Consider the following 24,672-nt stretch of genomic DNA (forward strand, 5'->3'; position numbering starts at 1 on the left):
TTTTATGGGCCACGTTGCATGTCGAACGCTTGAAAATCCGAGCGGAAAATGTACAACATTTAAGCTGAACTTCCGAATGAACCAGCTGTTAATCAACTCTTAGAACCTTTGGTGACAATAAGAGAAGGAGGTGTGCGTATGCAGAATCTCCAGGTACTTGCGATGTGGAGCGCGAAGCAGCACTTCATCAGTTGTATCTCCCGGGTGATTCCCGGAGATGCCGCAATTTTAGTCAGTTAGGTTAGCCCGTTAGCTAAACATTCTACATTGGTTCATTAGAATTTCGTTCTTCACAGCATTTGTTGTCTGCGCTTGCTTGGGCGTGAAGAAACTTGCCTGGAGAGCTGTCTTCTGATCAATTATTTTTGTGTAATGTAGTGAACGCACGAGCTCGGCAGAGGCGCTCGTCCAGAAACACCGGAAAGCTGCCGCGTAATGCATTTCTTGACTTCTGTGACCACTTCTAAGTTTTAAGAGAGAAATAGCAATTTTTGTACCCCTACTAGCTAGCCCACAGTTCGGCCTCCTTAGTATGCTTCGCCTTCGGGCCCAGCACTCTATTGATGGGCTAGAAGTGGCCACCATGCTTTTTCAAACTTTCGTGGGAAGTGCTGAACTCCTTAGGTAATTTAGGTAAATTTGAGAGCGCTATGTTTTTTAAAGTAGCACTCTCACAACGTGGATTTGATGAAGGATACGCTACGCAGAGCTTCCAATTAGGGGAGACCGGGTCCCAGTTAATATAATGCGTATAGTGTGGCATCAGTATGCGTGGGTTTGCGTTTTTCGTAACTGAGGGTGTTCTGCCTTGGATGCGTGTGGGATGGTGTGTGGATAATTATTGATGCGTCCATGAGAAACCTTAAAACCGCAGCCTTGCTTTGCACTGTATCTTCCGCTCTTTTCTAGTGTTGTAATTGTCCTATACAGGCAAAAGAATGGGAGGTCCCGGATTCTCTGCGCAGGAGAACTGCTGCGCTTTGGGTACTACCACTTTGGTGGTACTATATATGCAGTTGGTAATGAGTGCCGGGTGCATTGCCGATTGCAGAGCGTCGCACACTACGAGTGCCTCTCTCTCTCGAGGCAGTGATTTATGGCACTGGAAGCATAGCGCAGATGGCAGCATTCATATGGCACAGCGGAACGTTTGAGGCGTTCTCATGACAGTCTCACGATAGCCACATGACAGCGGTACATTGAACAAAACTGCGAAACACACCACAGACTCACCTCGTACGCAATGTGCACATCCAGTTGCAATAGTTGAGTTATTTACTATTAACTAATAAATAACTGAAAATGTACAATTAGCTTAAAGTTTAAGCTTTCCCATGTTTTCGAGAGCGACGGAATTACTTTCCAAGCCATCCACGATCTACTATTAATTATCATAGATGTAATATTCCATGACTCAGCGGGACGTGCTTAGGTGATACCGAAATCGCCCCGCGGCTTTAGTGCTCTCCTCCGACGGCTAGAGGCATACCACTACTATGATATTGCTATAGATGTCGGACATGCTGTATTAACTCGTCCGATATACCACCATGCATAAGTTCACTTAAGCCATGCATTTAGTAGTTCCACAGTATTATAGCCTGCTTTGTCCCCGTGAACCAAGTAGAATAGAACCAAAATGATGCATCATGTTATGGTGTGCCATGGGAAGGAACCAAGCAACGAAGCTAAAAGAGTAAAGATAAAGACAATAACATGAGCGCGTGTTGCTGTTTTTAAAACATTTCGTCGTTGGGATGCCCTGCGGCTCTCGCCAACCCTGAAGAAGAATGGCTACATTGGAAGAAGATGCTACAGAGTTCATCGTCTCAAGATCAGCTATGAGCTGTCCAGAGGGCCCACGGTGTCGTTGAGGGCTGGACCTAACGGTGCCATCGAGGGTGCGGCCTGCATCGGCTTGGAAGAGTCGAACCTCTAGACTTCTTTAAATAAAAAAAAAGTTTTGACACAAACACACATATAAAAAGCGGGCATCCACTAAAATGTATATTATAACTCACATGCACTATGCGACCTTGCTGGTCCACTGCTTGCTTTGTTGCAGAAGCAGAAAGAGCGTCTCTTGCTCACAGCATAAATATCTAGGCAGCACGGCTGGACTTGATAGATTATATAGAGAGTCAATTACTGCTTTCGAGTTCCGGTGCCGCCCTGTTCATCGAAAGACCACTCCTAGAGGGAGTGGCGGGCCGCAATTCCTTACGACGGATAAACTGTGGGAGCTAGTTTCACTCTCGTCCCAAGTGGTTTGATTTCGGAAAGTCACGGCAAGGCCACAATAAAAAAAAAAGAGACAAAACACCGGTGCAGTACTGGCTTGGAACATCTAGCCTGAGCCCGAACCCCGAATTTCCTCGTGAGACAGCGTGACTGATGCTGGTTCGCGATGAAAGCCATATGGGTATAATTTCATGTGTGCCGAATATTTCATGCAGGTTCGTGCTCACAATACTGGTGATGTATTTATCTTGTTTCAAATTCAGGCCACTGACGCCACCCTTGAGGGAGCAGGTTAATATCCTGCTGCGGCCCGGAGCACTGGCCACTCGAGGCACTTGTGTGTATTCGCGGGTTTCTTTCATGCTAAGAAAAAAAAAATGTGTAGCACGTATTGAGCAACAGAAAGCTGCATCGGGAGTTTTTATGTTGCTCTACAATTTTCACATTGACACTTTTCATCGAAATATAATAATGGAGAAGTTGAATAATACACTAATTATCTAATTATACGGAATGCAAAAAAGATAATCTGAGTATCTCCAAGCGACGGCACACAATATTACCTTGGTTCTGTCCAGCTACGTGGCATTTGCATATTTTTAAATCTTGGTGCATGATAGTCGGGACACCTTATATAAATGCCACGCTTCAGTCGACACAAGCGTAACACCCTTTGTACTGCGCATGCGCAGATGCGAGCCGCACTGGACCTGCAGTTGGGCTCTCGGAGCCAGGGACTGGGTTGGGCCTTCTACGACGTCGACCTCGACGATGGCGACGGCCGCTGCGCCCACACGTGGAAAGTGCGCTCGGCGCACGAGGCTCGCTTCTTCCGGCTCAAGGAAGCGGCGGCCAACTTCCGCGAGTACAAGAACGAGTTCCGCCAGACCGCCACACGATACAGGTTCCGGTGAACAACACGCCGCCCAAGTCATTTCCGACCTTCGGAACACACCTGGCGCCGTGTAGCGGGTTTTATTGCGTTGTGCAAGGAATATAACTGCGGCGTTTCATTGCTTCGTCACGCTGGTACTGTAAGCTACACGTGCCGTAGTGCTTAACTATATATGCGCGGTTGACCTGTCTTCTCTGTGTATGCCTATCTGGCCATGTAGTGACATGCGGCAGAACTGGGCCCGTGTTCACAAAAGCTCTTACTCCGGAATTGTTCGTCCGAGAAAATCTCTGCGAATCCCTGTCCCGATTATAGTGAATGCGGTCGACCTGTGGCAAAAATGAAGTTACGAAAGAAAAGCTTTGTGAATTCGGCCCTAGAGACCGAATTCACACTTTTCGTTCATATAAGAGCATTTTCGCCATTGGCCGGCCGTCTTTGTTAATGATACGTCCCGCATCAGAATTAACAGGAAGGCTCTCTTACGAACAGTTCTAGTGTGAGTGCTTCTTATGAATGCGTGCTCTGTTATTTCTAATTGAACTACAGATATAACAAGCAAAGGGACAAATGAATGTTGAAGAAAAGAACTTGCCGTCTGTAGAAGCTGAACCCTCACTTTCTCACTAAGTGTGTGATCCTACCAATTTAGCTCCAGGGGCGGTGGTCATCGCGTTTATTTCTTGGATATTTGTGTATCTATATAGGGCTCAGCCCTGGTAGTGTTAGGCAGTGCCACTCAAGGCCATGGCGGCGGAAGTGGGACATCCTTTGAATTGTAGCCGTGGCTTCGTGCGTGAACTCAGGAGAATGTAACTGGCCAATAACCCTTTGTATGTTTGGCTTTCTTATCTGTCGGCTTCCTGTGGTTGTTAGGAGAAAAAAAAAATGTCACTCGGTAGTCCTATTATTGACAAGCATTTAAGTGGCTACCAGGACAGAAGCTCCGTGTAACCCTTAACAGCAGTATAGTAGGTGGGCTAAGCTGTGGGTCCAGTAGACTGTACATGTTGAAGTGAAATGTTCTACTGAGAGAAAGAGAAAGAGAGTGATTTTGGAGAGGAGCGAAAATTAACGATTTAAGTGACACAAACGTCACATGGACAAAAGCGAAATGCTTCTACGCGGCTGTTCAGGTGTCGTATGTGTCCTTTCCGCCGTACGTTGCTCTTGCGACTCGACAACGCGCTTCACTTCAAGCAGTATAGCACCTCGGAACAACTATTTTATGGCTAATTTTTACGACCTGCATATATGATTACAGAAAATTCCCTGTAGTTCGAAGCCAAAAGCGGGGAAACGACTTTTGCTGTTATTAGGAAGCTTTACAGAAAATTTAGTTGTGGAGTTTAACTTCCAGAAACTGGCGCAGTGGCCACTTGGGAAAGACGCCGCAATGGTGGGCTCCGGTTTAATATCGACCAGCTGGGGTTCGTTGAACTACGTGCGTGCGTGTATGTATGTGTATGTTTGTATGTATGTATATGTGTGCGTTTGTGTGTGCGCGCGTGCGTGTGCTCTGCTTACGTATGCAAGAGCATGCGCCTGTGTGAGCACATGAGCAGAATGCTAAGTACAGCAGCGTAAATTGGCAATAAACATTTTTTTCGACCTAATAAATGGCTTTGTACTGAGATGCTTCTCCGACTTTATTCCAGTAGCGGTCACCACGACTGCATCACGGTTTGGTGTGTTATAGCTTTTCTCACTTTGTTTCCGCTTTCTGTTACGTCCTATGTGGGTATGGTAATATGACCGAAACATAAAGCATTGATTATGTGTACGGTATATAAACATAAAACACTGCTATAATTTTAGCTCCTCAAGGGCCATGTGCATTCTTGTCCTTAATCGGAACTTGATGTTATATATATATATTTCAATATGCCAGTGCTCATTTCGTTCTCTACGTATTTCTTTGTATCAAAAAGCATTTATGTATGGGCACATATTGAACCTCAAAGTACTTGTGCCATTAATATCGCAGAAAGCTGTAGCGTGGAGATCATGAAAACAGTTGTTAAAAATAAAGCAAAATGAAGGTAATATCTCCAGTCATCGGAGCATGCTTGAAGATTTCAGCGCATATTGACTTGGATGAACAAAACAGTCTGGGTGGCAGAATTATTAGACACGCCAGACCTCAGCCCCGAATCAATGACGGACCAGACAACATGAAGTGAGGACTTTGGGGCGCTATAACGTAAAATGATTCCAAACTATTTCGATTCCAAACGCCTGACGTCAAATTTACGTAACCACCGACGCAAGCATCGGGCGGTGACTCGCAGCGGTGTCTGAACAACCCAATCAAACACTCTCCTCGTTTACAGGAGGCCACCTTTGTTCGCTTTCAAAACCAATAACATTGTCTACACTCAGCGCTTTTTCTTACCTAATTTGCTGACAAGAGGCGAGGAGCACGCTCTAGTGGAGAGGGTTTCGATGGGGCCGAGCCAGCACAGTGAAAATAGATAACCGCATGAAGAGGGTGGTGCCGGCTTCTCCGATTGGTCCGCTTCGCCTTACTTAGCTTGCGGTGGCTGGTCGAAAATCGTGGCGGCGTGCAACGGAGGATAAGAATGCCGCTAAAACGGATCCTCAGCAAGGAAGAGTTGGCAGAGCGATAGTCTACGCATGCCGAAAGGGCTCGATAACGTTTTACGGCCACGCAGAAAGGTTTATCATGCCCAAATAAATACATGCTCACCGGCAGGTGCGAGTAGCGATGGCCTGAGCGATTGGCGGGCAGCCATCTTCTATTCCTTTCGGAACGGGACAGTCTCTGGTATTCAGAAAAATTTTCAGTTTTGTTCGGCATACTTATGCATTTTTTTCGCGTACACGTCACTTTGACGTGGTGAGTTTTCGCGGTTTTGTGAGGTCACCTGGCAGTCAGGCGAAGTGGGCGTAGCCAGAAAATATTCGACCTATAGCAGAGGGCTAATGGTAAAAAGGCGTCAAATCAAGAATGATTATTTTTCTTTTGTGCGGTTTAATCATGCATAATCAGTGTGCACACGTTATATCAGATGGGGAGCTATCGCGGTTTTCGTGACGTCGCGTGACAGACAGGCGAAGTTGGGATTGGCCCGAAAATGTTTAGACTAATCATGGAGGCTGATTGCAGAAATTGGAATCAAAACAATTTGGAATCATTTTACGTTATAGCGCCCTTGATCTTTCAATGAAAAACCGGGATAGCCTTGAAAATTCTGCGATGGTCAGCATTAAAAAAAGAAAAAAAAAAGGTTGTCAGCTCACGCGCGCTGTGCACTTTTCACTAGACTATATTGTGCAAGTTTATGCGCTCCTATGGCGTCAGATTTCTCTGTAGTATATTTTTGTTGCAGTTATGCTTTCGAAACATGGCTTACGGCGGGGAAAGTACAGTGAAGTAACAAATTGTGAAACCATATACGCAGTTGTCGATGTGAAGACCGATATATCGCTAGTGACGCTGCCGATTTAAGGCTTATGACGTTGGTTAAAAACCTACTTCATAGGACGTTTACAAGTAATTCGTCACGTCCACATCCGTACTTTTGTTTTTCTAGTATGGTCCTACTTCGTCTATGAGGCTGTTATATTTTTCCTTGTACTGTATGTCAGTTTTGGTTCCTTTTCCTTAATGCATTGTACAGGTACACGATAAACACTATGCAGACCCAACGCACATGTTGGAACCTGTGTGAAGCGAAAGTTTAAGAAAGTGGTTCGTCATACAACTAACCGCGATGCATGCACATGCACCTAAATGCGTTTAAGGATTCTGCACCCTTTTTGTTGTTAGTTCATGTAAGCTGTTAGTTCATGTAAATACCTTGGGTGTTCATATCTCTAACACCTTAGTATGGCAAACTCACGTCGACTTCGCAGCTAACAATGCTAGTCGCATGTTGGGTTTCCTCCGCCAAAACGTATAGCTAGCACCTGTTTCCTTAATGCTACAGCCTCATAAAACACTTTTCATGGTCCAAAGTCGAGTACGCCGCCTTTATCTATAGGATCCTCGCTCTGCCTTGCTTACCTCCTCCCTCGAAGCTCTCCAAAACGGAGCCACTAGTTTCAACCTTTATACTTACTCTCGCGCAGCTAATGTAACTGCAATGAAAACTCGCCTCGAGCTGACTGACATTGCGGTAGGAAAATAAATAGCACGCCTACACCAACCGCCATCTTAAGACCGCATTGTTCGTTGCTACTCGTTACATTTCAGCACGCACTGACCGACAACTTCAACGTCCGCGTCCCAAGTTCGCGTACAAACCTCCACGCTTATTCCTTCATGCTATGGACAGCGACCACCTGGAACTGCCTCCCCGCCTGCACTGCCAGCAACCTCGTTCCATCATCGTTCAAAACCGCGATAACTACGTCTTGTAGCGAATCCCACTCCTCTTTATAGCGCCACACGTGGAAGTTCATAGAAAAGTGCTGCAAAAATTATACATTCCTGTGAGCTATTTAGCTTATTTTCTTTCTAAATATCAAATGTTGTGCAGGTACGTTTGTGCACTTTGTTTGCATGTGGAGTATTCAAATAAATAAATAAATAAATAAATAAATAAATAAATAAATAAATAAATAAATAAATAAATAAATAAATAAATAAATAAATGTGCGCTCATTCGCACGTACAACTTTTTACTTGAAGAAGCAGTGCGATATCAGTAGTCAATTCTGCGAGAAATATTGCTTACACCAAATCTCCCGGGGGTTACGGGCAAAAAAAAAGCTTCGCCTTAATAATGGCCCCATGTTTGCGTAAAAGCCTTGTTTTTATTGATGACCACTTGTTTAGTGGCATGGGGGTTTGTTGTGCCTCGCGTCAACAGTCACGCCCTCTGGCCTATAGCTACGCAATATTCTTCCTGCACGTAATATGCAAGGTCGTAACAGTTTCCAGAGCAGCGCGAGAAGCCTCGTGCTTTCAGCACTCACGGAAAGCACAACACGAGTTTCCACCGGGCACCCGAACAGAGTTATATCTCTGCGCGCATGGATAATTTGAGCTAGGCTACAAGGTACACTCCTCGCCTGGCGCAGGCGCCCTTGCAGTGCACTACTTGCCTGCGTCTGGGGGCCACGCCCAGCCGCATTTGAAAAAAAAAAAAAAGAAAAAAGTCCCTCGACCCTCCCTCCCCTCACTGCTCCCACCACCTTCGCTAATGTCTGAGAGGCGCGTACCGCACCTACAACAAGTTGCACCGCGCGGGGCGGTGTCCTTGTCCAATTAGCACAGCTGTGTTTTCAAGGGCTTAGAAACACCACGCTCGTGCGCGTTTCTGTGTATTTTTTTTTCCTGCAGCGACACGCGTACACTCGGGAGTGATTGAAATTCAAACAGGCGAGTGGCGGGCCGCTCTCGGCGTCAGACCCCGTCTGACGAGTTGAAAGCCACAAAGCTACCATTTCCACTCCGGATTTGTCGCTTTGCTTCGCTTTTTTTTGACGACAGAAAGACGCCTACACGCGCTACTTGCCACCGGAGTTGCAGGTGCACTTCTTGCGAGCCCCGTATGTAGTTTTCCTCTCCAGGTTTCTGCGTGTCGTTGTGGTGTGCGAAATGGCGCTATCGTGTTCTCGGCTGCGCACTTTTCCCACTCACTCACTTTTCCCCCGTCTTCTTGGTATACATTTGCACTTTCGTCCTCGTTCGCTGATTTTCTTTCACGCAGCCGAGCTAAATTTACCCTCATCACTTAACTTTTTCTACTTCCCAGCGACTCGGCACCCAATTTTATAGCGATTTTGAAGATGCTGGTTTTAGTTGCCGTGCTTTTGCATTCAGCTTCGTTTCTTCCAGCGCGTGTGTATATCAGCGTGCTTATTTCGTACAAAGAAGTCCTTGATGTTAAGTAGTTTTTTTTTTCACTTCGTTTGTTATTTTCTTCCTGTTTTCGAGCTCTGACTTCGGCGAACCCTTTACGTCAGAAGCAGCGAACGTTGCTGCAGCTCGAAGTGTCGCCGACCTCCGGCGCCACGTACCATGACTTTTACGACCAGGCAAGCACTTTGCCAGAAATAAGAGAGCGTGGTTGTTACGGGTCGCCGGCTGGAATGTTCACGGCAGGCGCTGGCGCCAAATATGCAGCGCCGCCGTCAAGTTTTGAGTTGCTGCGCTGTTGCGTGTAGGATGCCGGACGGAATACGGCGGAGCTTCGGCACAGTGCACGCATTAAACGTGTGCGTGTATTAGTTTTATTAGTGTCGACCATAGCTGGTGTGGGAAAACCGAACCTCTATACAGCGATCATCTCATGCCTGGAGTGCTTCTTGGAGGCTGAAAGCTATACATGTGGTTTACGAGATCACGTTTCGAAGATCCCAGCCTGGTCAGTAAGCGCAGGGCGGTGACCTTGTTTTATTTGTCGGCATTAGGACCATTTATTGATAAGAAATCGAACTGACATTAAAGAGTGGCTGTTACACTGCGCGGAACGTGTCCTTGATGTCGAGACTATATACTGAGTAATTTTTGTTTGTTTTTTCTTTGTCGCGATTGCAGTTTACAGAGACAATGATGCACCGCGTGTCGTTGAGTGTTTCTTTGAATTTAATGGATACTAGATAAACTGCCATGTAAAAGATAAGCTATATACAACCCAGCGTGGCTTTCAATGTGTTCCAGATGCACGGTCACAGTCAAGGTAAACGTCAGCTGGGGGATATCGCGTTACGCTATTTCATTTGATTCTGCTTCGATGGATGTTTCTTTTACCTAATTTTCCGGGAAAGTTTTCCGAAGAGATTTGCGAGACCTCGAAGGAGACTTCCAGAAAAAGCCCCCCCCCCCCCCCCCCCCCAAAAAAAAAAAAAAAAAAAAGGAATGAAAGAGTACTCTTCTGAGTGTCGACGTCGACGCCACGGTACTGTCGTTCTAGAATAAGCCAAGGAATCAGATTGGCCTTATTGGATTTCTTGACTCATGAGAAGCCATTCATGTACGGTTTCGCAAAATGTAAGGAACTCTTCGCATTTTTTTATTGAATAGGTAAAGCATGGTTCTGAAACCAAGTGAGGGAAAAAAAAGCCATCATGTTCGAAATAAGCACATAACATTATATGCGTCTTTAGGTTTTGTTTCATACCCACGTCTCCCCTTGACACCTCACCCACGCGTATTTCGCAACCTCTCGCTCTCTCCAAAGTGAAAGTCTTGGCAGATGTCTCCAGTTACGACAGAGCTGGCTCTTCTACTGTCGAACCTACCATGCAGCCTCTCTTCTGGCGTCAGTGCAGCATATCGTTGCGCGTGAGTAAACATTGAATAATATTGCCGAGAAACAAAGCGGCCTCTCTCAGTTCTTTCGTAAGTGCGTAGGACAGATGATTGCCTCCTAATATCGTCATAGTATTCCGCGTTGGTGCGAACATTTCTGAGGTTTTTGCGTCTTAACTTTGGTTTCTTAGAATCAACAAAGGTGTCATTGGGACTCGTTTCGTGTTCTTTCGCTCCTGTTGTTTTTTTTTTCAATTAAATGTACAAAAATGGAGGCTTCGCTGCCTTTGGCTCTTGATCCTTTGCATGTCCTTTGTACTCTGTACTACAGTATATCTTCTGGTCACGTGCCTTCTTCATATTCAGTTTTCTGCCACTTGCCCACTTACCCCAGTGAGGGCTAGCTAGCTAGACGGCCAGGGGCACTCTCTTCTGGTCAGCAACTCCTCTTTTTGTTCAATCACCCCTCCCTCCCGATCCAACTGTCGCTTCCTCTCTCATAGGAGCGTCGATGTACCAGAATCAAGACGCGTCGCTGTACCAGCAAAAAAAAAAAAAAAAGCATTCGCCACCTGGAACCTATTTCTGACGTCTTTTCAGCGTCGTGTCTCCGGCCCTGTCTAAATGCGTTCGAGTGCATGGAGAGCTCTGGACGATTTCCGCCTATTACGTCACTTTACGTCCTCCATAAATTCGCAGGCGCTCCCGAGGCACAGTGTGTGTCAGGAGTCGCTCGTGCCACTCCACAAACATTTATGGGCCAAATTTGATGCAGATCTGCTTTTGCGATGCATTTCACCTCGCGAAGAAAGCGTTCCCGCTGCTCTAACCGCAACCGAATACGACCACAGTGTGCCTCAAAACATGACATTTGCGATGGTATGGTATCGCGTGCTGTGCACAGCAAAAAGAGCGCGCCGCTATCCTGGGAACCATAGAAAGCAACGGCACTTGCTGATATTCATTTTACAAAGCTGGAAAGTGCTTGTAGTAAAAGACCCATGCCCACACATCGTCTTCTGACACCTCGAGCTACCAAGGGCTGCTCGCCATTCTCTCCTGCATTTGTATTCTCGTCGTTTTCAAGTGCTGCTATGGGCTCGCATTACACGAAGGAACCGGAAACCACTCGGAGTGATTCAGACACAAGCTCTTAAAGCTCGTATTACACGGGTGTGATTTCACTCACGCTCACAGTGTCGTTATTATGCGACAGAGGCGTGGACGCCGAACCGAGCCTTAACGCGGAAATGCGCGAAGGTGCCCGCTTAAGCTTTGACTGAGCTGTCGTCGATGGGAAAGAATCAGTATAGTCTAGAAACGGAGAACGCTGCCAGGAGGCTTGGGAGCTTGGTACAAAAGCTTCTTCGACCACGCATTCAGATGGATGTACATGCTGGGATGTACACACACGCTATACAGCGCTATAGTGCTCGTAGAGTTTCTCGCGGCTTCGGCGTGCGCATTTATCAGATGATTCGCCGGTCCTGCCAACTGGTCTTGCGGCCTTCAGAGCAGTGCCCAGAGGTCGTGGGAACTGTTCGTGCCGTTCCGGCAATACCACTCTTTAAAATGATAGAACGGCTAGCTGCTTCGTTCTCGGCGGGAATGTTGCGCAACAGTTCGCTGATCGATGGACCGCGTAGCAATTTCATTTTATGAAAATGTTACTCGGTAGTTTCAGTGAGCACCTTACGAGGCATGCACGTAGCATCTGCGTATTTCCGGTTGTTCGATCTCAGCTGTGTCCGCCGGTATGTAGAGGCCCGCGCAAATTTATACGCTGGCCCGAGCTTACTTTAGAGCGACCCGTGTATAGGAGCTTTCGCTATATATATATATATATATATATATATATATATATATATATATATATATAGTCTGTGTCGAGAACGAGCCTCTCTTTTATAGGCAGCACGAACTGCGTTTGAAGACCTGAAGTAGGCCAATTTGTTCGAGGGCACATGTTTTCAGGTGCCTACACTCAATCTCTTCGTTGTGATTTATTGCACTTGTCGTTCATTCCTTCCTCCCCCTCCTTGCATTTACGACAGATCCATGCGGAAATTTGCCCCTGGGCCCATTTCGGTATACGTTTTCTTGTATATGATAGTCGTCTCTATATATGGCTAAAAAGTGTTGATGAGAAGGCAATTAAAATTTGAGAAACACCGTATTTGTTATCTCTTTGTTGCCACGCATCATTTTTTACCTCGATCATAGCTTGCGTCCCGAAATTTTAAGCTCTTACGCACACGCACACTTCTCGCGTTCGCGTTGGCACGTGACGTATGGAATGTGACACTCCAACATGTCTACCAACAATTTCCCCTTCCTTGCGTGATTCCATATGGAGTGCACGTGCCACTTTGCCACCGAGAAGAAGCGCAAACGTATCCTTGACACGCAGACCCCTTTTTGCTCGGGAGCATACGCCTGTTCAGAGCTTATACGAGAGATTCAGGACCTGATATATACACAGTATAGGCGGTCAACGATAAAATGGAATGCTTAACCAATGATATAACAATCAAGACTTATTCAGTCATGTCAGTTCAGCATACTCCGGTACCTTTCTTCGGCGGGTGAATTGACTGACGAGCCATGATGATCACGATGATGAATCGGTGTTTTGTGGAGCAAGGGCCAAATATGGCCAATATGCGCCAGGTTAGTCTTAGAAGACCGGGCAATGTAGACGACCGATCAGGGAGTGACAATGTATGAAACACTTCATCATTCATCCACTGCTAAAAACGCTGCATCTTGAACATTCCTCCGACGTCTAAACAGCTCCCTACAAGGACAGTTCTATTCCTGGAGCACACTCAAACGTGACCTATTAGAGGCATTTAGAAGCACTGGGAACCGGCCAATAATGACCTCACTGGTTACCTCAGAGACGTCTCGGCCACCCGCATAGCGCACAACTCCGACGTTCTCCTCAGCGTGCTAATTAGTATTCACACCGGAAGTGGCTTTCCGGTTTCCCGCGCTCGAATTCTCACCCCAGCGAACTTCCTTGCCATCCGCTTCTTTCGGACAGGTTTCTCGGTTTTAATTCATCGGGACCTTCTCACGCGCGCTCCGAACGCGAGCGCATGCACGTGCACGCACGCGTGCGCACGCACTCACGCAAATCGCGCAGGGCAGTCCAACGGGCCAGGCTCGCACATATCGACGCCAGGCGGAAACGAAAGCCAACAACGACGGGGCGTCGGGTGGGCGGGGGGAAACCGAAACGCGCAGACCGGCCGGCAAGACGGCGCCGTGATCGGCGTGATGGCCCGCAGGCTTCCTGCCTGCCCCGGCGGCATTCGAACTGCCTCGCTCACGCGCGCACAGCCGGCAAAAGAAACATACAAAGAAAGCCGCCAGAAGACGAAGAAAGAACCGCTCCGCGTAGCAAGCAGCTAGTCGTTTTTTTAATCGAGCCGTGTCGGTTGTTTCTTCTTGTTTCGCCTTTCGCCGTCTCTCGGCTTCGCCTGAAAGGCAAGCGGGAACACCGCAGTGCGCTGAGCCAGCGGGCGCGAACTGGGCGACCTTGCCCGGGCCGTCGCGGCGGATCTGATCAGCTGTTGAGAGCGCGCGCGCACGCTCAGCCAGGCTCAGCGCACGCGGAGTGCCGCTGCCGAACCACGTGGTTTCCTTCGGTGCAAGGAAACTGGAATGCGCCCTCTCAGCTGCCGCCGCCGCCGCCGCTGAAAGCGCGGCCAGTGGCCGACGCTCTCCTTTTTCTTCAGCTACCGCACCGCCTGGCAGCAGCGACGCATCGCGCCGCGCGGCTACCCCCTCCAGGAGCCCAAGGCCTCCTTTGGAGCCGCCGCCCTTCCACCAAGACAGCCCAGCCCACCCCCACACTTCTCCACGAAACCTCTGGAAGACCGTTACCCCACCCAAGCAGAGGTCTCTATACCATCGACATCCTCTTTCAAGATACAGCCTCTTTTCCGGCGCTCCCTGAGAAGAACGCTCCTGGACCACTCGCAGGTCTCCTCCGGATATCCTAACCGCCGGAGGGCGGAGGAGTTTCGTTTTTCTCACTGGGGCGTGGTTCCGAGCGCCGGCAGTTATTCTTCGGCAAGTGTTGGCCGCCGAGCAGCATCCCGTTTGCATCTAAGTGCGCGTGCCGATTGCGAAGAAGTGCATTCGTTGTACGGCGGGACAGGCGTCCCTTACAAGTACAGAGCACTTGGCTTGTTCTAATTGCCATTGCGTCCCGCTTCGACGGTCCGCTTCCGTAGAAGCATCATCCTGACAGTGCGCGCCAGACTCTGCTGCCGTCGTTTGGCTGATAACCGGTGAAGCCTCCTTCGGTGGTAGAAGACATCTTCCTCTGAGGTTGTTGAAAGTTCTCGCCGCTTGGACGCTGACGACGCCGAAGTAGGGGCTCCGCTTCACGTAGTTCTGAGTGCTATAACTAGCTGAGTAACGCAGCACCGCAGAGGACATCAAGGACTGAGGATATTCAGGGCCCAGGACCACCAGGACAGAAGGACGTCGAGACAAAGGACGTGCTCTGCTGCGACAACTGCGTGCTGGGCGTCGTGTGGTAACGCGAAAGCTGGGATGCCATTCGGTCTCTGATAGCGGCGGCGCCAACGCGTCTTGCCGTCCTTCCATGGCCGACTTCGGGATGCTGCTTCGTGCTGCACAGGTGACCTTGCCTTACATTACGCGACTCGTGGTCGCCTGACATGCGAGAGGTAGGCGCTGTAGGCCTAAGGCGAGAGCCTTCGAAGACACGTTCTTCGGCTTTTCCAGTTAGTGCCAGAGTGCCAATTACGCGATAGCGAAACACCGCATAGAAAAATGGATATCTTTATAAGCATTTATTCAAGACGACATTGTGCATTCGAAGCAGACGATTTGATACACTCGAGAATGAGATTGAGATAAATATTTGATGCTAGTATGTACACCATTGGTTGACACTGTTGCGGCGTTTGGTCAGGTGGCTATATTAAATTTATATGGACCTGTGTGCCGAGGGTATTATTTGCGTATTCAAGGATATTTGCGTACCCAAGGGTACTCGAGAGTGTCCATTTGTGCACTGGAGCAATCCGGGTGTAAGACGTATTTACATAGATTGGTATACAGAGAAATGTTCAACTATATGCACCACTCTTTTTAAGCGCTCAGTAAACATTTGTGTTTACTGTTAGTTAGGTTCTTAACAAAACGTCGCTTTTTGCATTGAAGTACACAATTAACTGGAATGCCAATGCATTTCTCCGCAAGGTTCGGGAATTAATAGCTCGAAACTGATGACATCCCGAGAATTCGTTTCCAAGTGGATCCGCCTTGCGAACTCCACGGCTACAATTTGTAAATTGTAATATGGGCCATCAGGTAATTATTTAAAAACTTAATTAGTGAATTTGATTATGCATTTCAATTTCTTGTGCAAGTAATGTCCGCCTCTTCGAGTAGACCAGCTCATGAACTGTGCGATCTGCCACAGGCAACCCTTAAGAATTTTTGGAAGAGTTCGCTGAAACACCCTGTATATGAAGCAATAGCGACCGATACAACTGTATCGACCACTGCAATTGTAGGGTCGGCGCGAATAAAACAATCAAGACTTTTTAAACAAACTAAGTTCTGGGGTTCTAGGTGCGAGAACTATGAGGCACTCCAGTGACTCCAGATTAATTTTCACCACCTGGTGTTCTTTAACGTGCACTTAAATCTTCGTACACCAGAGTATCGCTCCCGTCGAAATACGGCCACCGCGGCCGGCGTAGAACATGCGGCCTCGATCTCAGGCAGAGCAACGCCATCATCGCTATAGCTACCGTAGCGGGTGGAGACGTAATAAAGTGGTCACGTACAAGACCACTGGAGAACACTTGTGTCGTAGAATTTTTAAGTGCGAAAATACTTGTTACAGAGAAAAGCTGAATTTATAGAGCATGCATCAGTGGAAAAAAAAGTCAATAAGCTCGTACTAAAAGCTCAACACAAATAGTGACGCAATACAATAAGAGAGCAGCCGACAGAAGCTTCGGTTCGTCAGAGACTTATCAAAACAGGTGGAGGTAAATGTTTATTCAGAAAGACAGCTCCGGTCTCCTATCGTGTTGCAAAGGGGACATGAATATTGAGGAGCGATTACGGCAACATTACGAAGCCATTTGCATTTCTTCGATGTCTCCTCGTTCAGCGATGCAAAGGGGCCGTGAACGAAAGGGCGTAATGCCGAATGTTCCACTGTGACGACATACACGATACGACTGCATAAATAATTCCAAGCGTGCGATCCGGGCGTAGTGGCTTGTCTTCTTATACTCTCCGTATTTGTAGCTGCGGAGAGTGTGACATTCCACCGGGAAATTTTTGTTCGCGTCTTTCTCCCTTACGCTTGTCTCCCGTCTGATAATCCTTTGCGTTTCTTATGTGGCGAGCCCTATCCGTACCTTGAAAGAACTGTAGCATGATGAATTAATCGAACAGGTAGCTCCTAGAAAAATCTCGAAACATGTTACACTGAGTGAGCAAATTGGAACGATTACACGTGCTAAGTAATCCCCGCGTGCGCTATTGGCAGTGCAAAAGCGTTAAGAGAAAGCTTCAGCTCGGGAGTACTTTTCTAAATAAATCATCATAATCATCATCATCATCAGCCCATATTTATGTCCACTGCAGGACGAAGGCCTCTCCCTTTGATCTCCAATTACCCCTGTCTTGCGCTAGCTGATTCCAACTTGCACAACTTCATCACCCCACCTAGTTATCTGCCATCCTCGACTGCGCTTCCCTTCTCTTGGTATCCAATCTGTAACTCTAATGGTCCACCGGTTATCCATCCTACGCATTACATGGCCTGCCTAGCTCCGTTTTTTCCGCTTAATGTCAACTAGAATATCGGCTATCTCCGTTTGTTCTATGATCCACACCGCTCTCTCCCTGTCCCTCAACGTTAGGCCTAACATTTTTCATTCCATCGCTCTTGATGCGGTCTTTAACTTGTTCTCGAGATTCTTTGTTAACCTCCACGTTTCTGCCCCATATGTTAGCACCGGTAGAATGCAATGATTGTAGACTTTTCTTTTCAACGACAGTGGTAAGCTCCCAGTCAGGATTTGGTAATGCCTACCGTATGCACTCCAACCCAATTTTATTCTTCTGTAAATTTCCTTCTCATATCAGGGCCCCCTGTGAGTAATTGACTTAGATAAACGTACTCCTTTACATACTCTAGAGGCTTACTGACGATCCTGAATTCTTGTTTCGTTGCGAGGTTTTTGAACTTTATCTTTGTCTTCTGCATATTAATCTTCAACGTCACTCTTACACTTTCTCGGTTAGGGTCTCGAATTATTTGTTGTAAGTCGTTTCGTTTCCATTGTGGCTAAACAGGACAATGCCATCTGCAAACCGAAGGTTGCTGAGATATTCGCCGTTGATCCTCACTCCTAAGCCTTCCCAGTCTAAGTGCTTGAATACTTCTTCTAAGCATGCAGTGAATAGCATTGGAGAGATTGTGTCTCCTTGCCTGACCCCTTTCTTGATAGGGAACTTTCTACTTTTCTTGTGGAGAACCAAGGTAGCTGTGGAATCCTTGTAGATATTTGCCAAGATATTCACGTATGCCTCTTGTACTCCTTGATCAGGCAATGCCTCTATGACGGCTGGTACCTCTACTGAATCAAATGCCTTTTCATAACCTGTGAAAGCTATATAGAGAGGTTGATTGTACACCGCAGATTTCTAGGTTACCTGATTGATGACATGGATATTACATAGGAGCGGATAAATCGTTTTTTTTTTCAGCATCAGCTACCTCGAGTTTGACTTAGTTTGTTGCATTTAAAGGAAAAGCTTAAAATCTAATGATTATAGCAAGCAGAGCTTTACTTACTCAGCAAATGTTTTAACATAAATTCGTGAAATTATAAAAAAAGATCACGTTTATAACTCTGTACCTCAGTAAAGAAAAGCGAGATCGCAATTATGTAACCTCCACCTAATAATACATTCTAAGCGGACAAATTTTATGTATTGTACACCCCTCTGAAATATATACCACTAACTTGTGGGTAGAACTTTTGTAAGCCCTCGAAAACAATCTAATGATTTCTCGTATGCTTAAATTCACATGTAAAATTTTCCTATTTATATGATTTAACGGATGTAGTTTACATAACTGCAATACCTGTTCTTGATGCAGAATGATGCAGAATGATGTCATCGGCGCGTTGCATAGCGTAGATTCCACTGGGTTACACGACGAGCACCCTCGTCGGCGAGACGATCAGACAACCACGTGCGCTGATTGGTCTCTGTAAGTGACGTAGCTGTCCAGATGCTCGAGTGTTCATCTCGCGTGCGTCGAGAGAGCGCCGCACATTCCTGAAGACAAGAAAAAAAAACCCATGAATAATATATATATATATATATATATATATATATATATATATATATATATATGGAGCGGGGCCCTGTCCCCTTGTCCTTTACCCTGTGCTGCTTCCAGCACGCAAGTGGAGACGGAAGGACAGAGAAAGCCGCACATGGGTGCGATAACTGCCCCTGTAGCAGAAGTCGACACACTGTTGAGGCTGCAGATTCGTGAGGCGACGTCCGTTATTAGTGAGGTCATGTTATGATTAGTTAGAAAAGTGTTTCAGGGTCCCTTGAAGGGTAGACGGTAACGCCAGGACGGTAACGCTGGGCCAAATAATTACTGAGGACTGCTCGCATTTTCGCGTGCCTATGCAGTCGCAAAGACTAAGTAATGAAAGTTGCCTGAAGAGGGGAAATTACGAATTTGAATGCCATCGACCCCGCAAACTGAACTATAGGACTTCTTTCTTGCGAACACTTTGCCATTGTCCGTCTCTTCGTTTCCAAGTCCCCACGTGTGCTTGAGTACCCGTGATGTTGGAGATGATAAATATGTATATAAGCTTTTTTACGACGAAAGAAAAAGAGATAAAGGGCAAGATAGACGTGTTTATTTAAGAGCAGAGGGGTTTGCCGGCGCTCGCTTACATGATACTCTGCAACGGATGGGGGAGAGAAAGGCCTTAGTAGGAGGGCAGAAGAATATGTAAGATGGAACAAAATAACAAAATAAACGAATAACACCAGAAGCAAAGATCCCGAGTGTGTTCATATGCGTGCGTGAGTGCAAGATTAAGCGAAAACGAGAGTGCGTGAATCGCTGCGATCGCGGCATTGTGGCTGTTCTCGCAAGTTAGTGGTCCAGTCAGCCAACGGATTACAGAGGTCTCGGGAGTGCAGCGGCAGTGGTCAGTAGGGCACCTGCGTGGGAACTCCTGTGTTCGACTCAGCCGCGCGTGCGGCGAGTGGACCTCAATTGCCGAGTGAATCGCGTCTACGCACGAAAAAAATTTGCCTCGCGGACGGGAGGTATACAGCGAGACTCGGTGCATGGTCGACACGATTACCACGGCAGTTGCGGCTACGTTGCTCTTACAAAGTGTCAACTGCGGATGTTTTGATGGTAATGATTAGTTACGGGTTGCTGCGTTCAAGACTTGTGTACGAGTGGTGCCTCAGTGGGGTTCTCCGGAGGAATTTTGACCACGCTACCGCCCTTAGCGTTCACTAAAATGTCAGCGCCACGTAAGCGTTTCACATCTCTCTCCCGCCGGAATGTACATCACATGCTGCAACTCTTTCAACTGTTGTAGAACTGTAGATAAAGCGAATAAATGCTTCCCTTACCATGCATGCTGACTTTTTTTTTACAACGTTCGTAGTGAAGCGCGGTCTAAACGTAAGCCTGCATCGAAGGTTATACAGGCTCCGATAGATGCCGTACATGCAAGAGACATCCTTTTCGAGGTCTCGCTTTCGATACCGGCCATATAGCGGCAGCATTACGGTGGGGGCGGCAAAAAAAAAACTAAGTCTATTAGTACATTGGTGTATTAATAGATTTAGGTGCACGTTAAGAACCCCGATTGGTCAAAATTCACTATACTGCATGCCTCATAACAAGAGGGTGGTTTTGGTACTCAAAACCCCATGAGCTCTTAAAACAGAAAATTTTGTCTATCTCCTTCTTGACTATACCATGTTGTTTTATGTTTGCTTTTGTTTGTGACGTTTGCTGCATTATTAGACGCTGTTTCTTTTAGGCATAAGCGCCCTCAGCAGACGACGTGCGGTCGTCTGCTGTTGCGGTCCTGGTTCAAAGCAGCAGCTGTGATATGTTTGCCACTGATTAATTCTGACCTCTTTGCTACTTAAGAAATCCATTAAACTTAACTACACGTTTATGTACAGAGTAGAGCACTGCACGGACCGATTTTTTCAGCCCGAGCCCGGCCCGGGCCCGTTTTTACGTTGGGCGGCCCGCCCGAGCCCGATCAAAACATTTATGGCGAGACCCGGGAAATACTCTACGTTACCCGCCCGGCCCGGCCCACCACCCCTTTACCTTAGGCCCGAGCCCGGCCCGAGCCCGGCTCGAAACTGGCCCGAACCCGGCCCGAGACCGAAAAATACATGTTTTTCAGAGTTGAGAGGCCCGAGAATAACTAGCTGCACGTTACATGCACACCACCAGAAAGCCCGAGTCCGGCCCGGGCCCGCGTCAAGAAAACGGAGCCCGGCCCAGGCCCGGGTCAAAAAGCACACGCCGTGCCCGAGCCCGTGAAAAAACTGCTTTACCCCGCCCGGCCCGGCCCACGGGCCGGGCCGGGCCCGGGCTTTCGGGTAAGCCCGAGCCCCTGCAGTGCTCTAGTACAGATCAGGTTCGCTTCTCAGGAACGGCAGCATTATAGGTATTTGCAGGCTTGTGTGCGTTCTTGTCCTTTTTTTTGGTCCATCCTAACGTTTTTAACTTCCGGTACGGGACGAGCAGCAGGATGGATTGTTGGGCTAGTGGACATGTCATCACTGGGAATCTAGAGTGCTGGAACGCCGAGACAAGATCAAAGAGGACGCACAGATCGTTGGTGTCTTCGTGTCTTGTTGTCCCAAGCTCCAGCGTGGACCGGAAAGTTCCACGCTGCTTTTCGGCTGGCTTCGTATAACATTGGCACACCAATGTCCGAACAGTTGTCACTGGCGCAGTGACCTTCAACATCGGTGGCGCGGTAATTAAATGCGGTGAGAATCCCACCAGGAAATATCAGTTGCACTCGGACACTGGGGAAGGCCCCGGGGCAAGCAATGCTTCGGAGGAAGGGCGATTATCGTTACCGAGCGCATGGCGAATATTAAATGCCCTCTTGTGGTAAACCGCCCCCACTCGGGGACTTCCCCTGAGGGTTTCATTTGAAGATTGTGCAAATTATCGCTTAGCTAACCTTGAACTGGTTTCTGCCGCACGCCTTGACAGCCTCGGCTGGCCTAATTATGTGACCGTCACGGTTTCAATCGCTCGTACCAGAATCGACATTGCTTTAGCGGGGAATACCAGCACAACTGAACAGTTGCTCAACGCATGAGTACTAACCGGTGGTTCTGCAACTTGAAGGACGTGAATGGGACTTCAGAAGAAACTTTAGACCCACCATAGAACGGATAGATGGTTGGCGTATAACGTTTAATGACAGGAAAAATGCAGCCACGCTTAGAGAACAAATGCGTGTGTAGCAGATTCTGTAGTTTACACTAAGAGGAACGACTCACGTTAGACAATCAGCCATTCTTCGTTTCACACCCTTTATCGCTTTTTTATGTTCCGCGCATGGTTTCGTGAGCGTGGGCATTTTCTAGTGCGTCGAATTTCCCGCACGTTTCATCGTGGCATAAATAAGTTAGAAGCGTTCTTTCGTGCTGTCCCCTAATACAATGCGGCACCGATTGACATCGCTGCTATTCCAACTTATCCCAACGCAAGCCTTATAATTAGTTGGAATAAGTGGTGTTACGCAGGTTGTGCGTGCGAAATGCGGATGAATGGCAGCCTCTTTAGTAATCTTCCGTCAGTGTAATACGAGGCGCAATACCATCATGGACAGTCTATAGTAACAGAATGGGTACGAAGTGAGGGGAAACCCACGCGAAAGCGGTAGGGAATAATCGATGGTGTAATGAGATTAGGCATATTGCAGGCATATGTCGGCATATGTCGGCTGACATGATACAGGGGCAATTTGCGATCACTGCAAGAGGTGATCGTTCTTCAGTCCATACATGAAATAAGCTAATGACGATGATAATAAAAAGTGAACAGATGCTGTTAGTGCATGGGCATTAGTCGATGCTTGCTAACGCAGCATATGCGCTTATATCTGGACATTGCTGCCGATGACGCATAGTCCGAAGTTATGAAAGGAGGTCGCTTTGAGAGGCGTCGCCTGCTGAGCATACAAAAACATTTTGTCAAATTGCGAGGGCCGGCTGCACACGTGAAAGGAACAGATACATGTATACTAGGCCTCACCATGCATTGCCTGCTTGTTTCTTTTGATAGAGAGGTGGGAATCCTGCAGATGAAGGCACCAGCCACTCCACTCACGACGATATAACACAATAGAGTCAGGAAGGAATTCGTTATGTGAAAAGTAGTAGTCTTTTAGGTCATTCTGCGGCCTTTATTTCGTCCTGTGTAGGTTCTGACACTACCCTTTTTACGTGAATAACAAACAACTTGCCCAGTTTACAATCTTCTTCAAGGAAACAAACCAAAGAAAGCTCAAGGCAGGCAGGCAAGTAAGGCGGGGAGTGGGGTTGAGGAGGGGCAAGCCGGTGAAGAGTGCGCGGAGCGTGACCCTGGCTTTACTGGCACCTTCATTAGTGAACAATCCCACCGACGAAAAAAAAAATGTAACATCCCGTTCGTAATACATATGCGCGTATCAGGCGGCTCAAACATAAGCGCATTTTGGCGCAGTAACCAGTCCGACGACGTGCGATACCGCCCAGGAAAGCGGTGGCTCGCCTTTGTTGGAGAGACGGGGCACGTAGCTCTGCCCGTCAATTTGCTACGCATTCTGGAACGTTCTTTCGGGAGCTCAAGGTAGCACGGATGTCATTTTGCCTACCTGCGGAAGGTCCCCGTTCGCACGCCGGGGCGCGCGTTGTGCCGGTGCCAGAGCAATTGGAATCGAGCCACGAAAAAAAGAAGCATAAAAAAATGAAACATAAAACGGCGTGACATGCCGAGCCGATCGTCAGTGCGGCCTCCCAAACTGCCGTCTGGCTCGTGGCTGTTCGATTGAAACGTGCGCGGTTTGCCCTAAGGTAGAAAAAAAAAAAAAAAAGCTCCAGTGCGAATAAATCTATGCCCGCGTTTTGCGGCCTTGAGTCGGCCGCGCGCTTTCGGACACGACGATTATTTTCGCGCTGTTTTGCGCTTGCTTTCTGTTTTCTTTTTTTGCAGAGCGCTCCGTATATATCTGAAGGGAGGCCAAGTTTCTGCCATTAAGCGTGTAGGTAACAGGGTGTTTAGGTGAGAGGCGATTCCGTTTCTCCTAAAACTCCTTTGTCATACAGAGCTAGAATGTCAATGGTGAGCCGTGTCGATCGATGTGGAATGGATGGCGCGTAGTTTGTTGCCCGCCGGTTCAAATCCATCATCGCCATTATAACATTTCCTAACGTTACCAGACGCTGTTGCGTTTCCACATGGAACGTGACCGGGCTTCAGACGTTATACCGCGCTTGATTAGTGTGGATCGGGTGGAGCAATTGCCGGCAACTTTTGCAAGGCTATAGGTCCGCCTGCGGCAAGGAACACTCCTCCTTCTCACCTCCGATTGAACATATAAATAACATGGAATCATGCTCGCTCAGGTAGTTTCGGATCCTGCAAATGAAAATAAAAACAAACCGGAACAACTTAAAAAACAGTTTAATTAGGGAGTTGTACGTGCCGAAACCACAAAAGGAATTTGGAAGCGCGAAGCGATGTAAGCTGAATAGCTAGGAAAAGCACAAAAGGGGGCACATGCAAAAAAAAAGGAAAAAAAAAAGAAAAGCTGTGAATGGTACAACGCTGGTGCCGAGACCGAGCAATAACTATGAGGGAGTCGCGAAGTGCAATCGATTGCGGCGAGCGAAACGACGCCTCGGGTCGTGCCGGCAACGGCTTTTGACCGTGTGCGCATTTTGAACGCGTCACAGGGACGAGTTTCGTAACTGCCGGCGCCCGTCACTCGCGGAACAACAAAATGAATGCGCGGCGTGCTCGCATTAGACCGCGTGACCGTGGGGAGCGTGATTGAAGCATTAGGAGATGGAAATATCTGAAGGAGACACGGCTTCGCGAGTGCGCGTTCCCTTTTAACACTTTGGCATTACATCGACTTCGACAGGTGGAGCATGCGTCGCTTTATCCTGTTGGTCCAAGGTTGACTACGCTTTGAAACGCACGTTGCAT

The 24,672-nt window shown here is 47.6% G+C and overlaps 1 protein-coding gene across 4 annotated transcripts in view; it reads left to right on the forward strand.

Moving 5' to 3' along the window:
- LOC119462755 (uncharacterized) overlaps window positions 1-24,672 on the forward strand; it is a 70,708-nt gene that overhangs the window by 41,300 nt on the left and 4,736 nt on the right. The window contains exon 1 of one of the 4 annotated variants that reach the window (XM_037724031.2): window positions 13,944-15,018. The exons of the other annotated variants lie outside the window; for them this stretch is intronic. Within the exon in view, the coding sequence (XP_037579959.1) occupies window positions 14,983-15,018 (36 nt within the window). The 5' untranslated portion in view covers window positions 13,944-14,982. Of the gene's footprint in view, window positions 1-13,943; window positions 15,019-24,672 lie in introns of those variants that run through there. 4 annotated transcript variants of the gene reach the window in all.

Source organism: Dermacentor silvarum, chromosome 8 (genome assembly GCF_013339745.2).
Source record: "Dermacentor silvarum isolate Dsil-2018 chromosome 8, BIME_Dsil_1.4, whole genome shotgun sequence".
Taxonomy (NCBI): Eukaryota; Metazoa; Arthropoda; class Arachnida; order Ixodida; family Ixodidae; genus Dermacentor; species Dermacentor silvarum.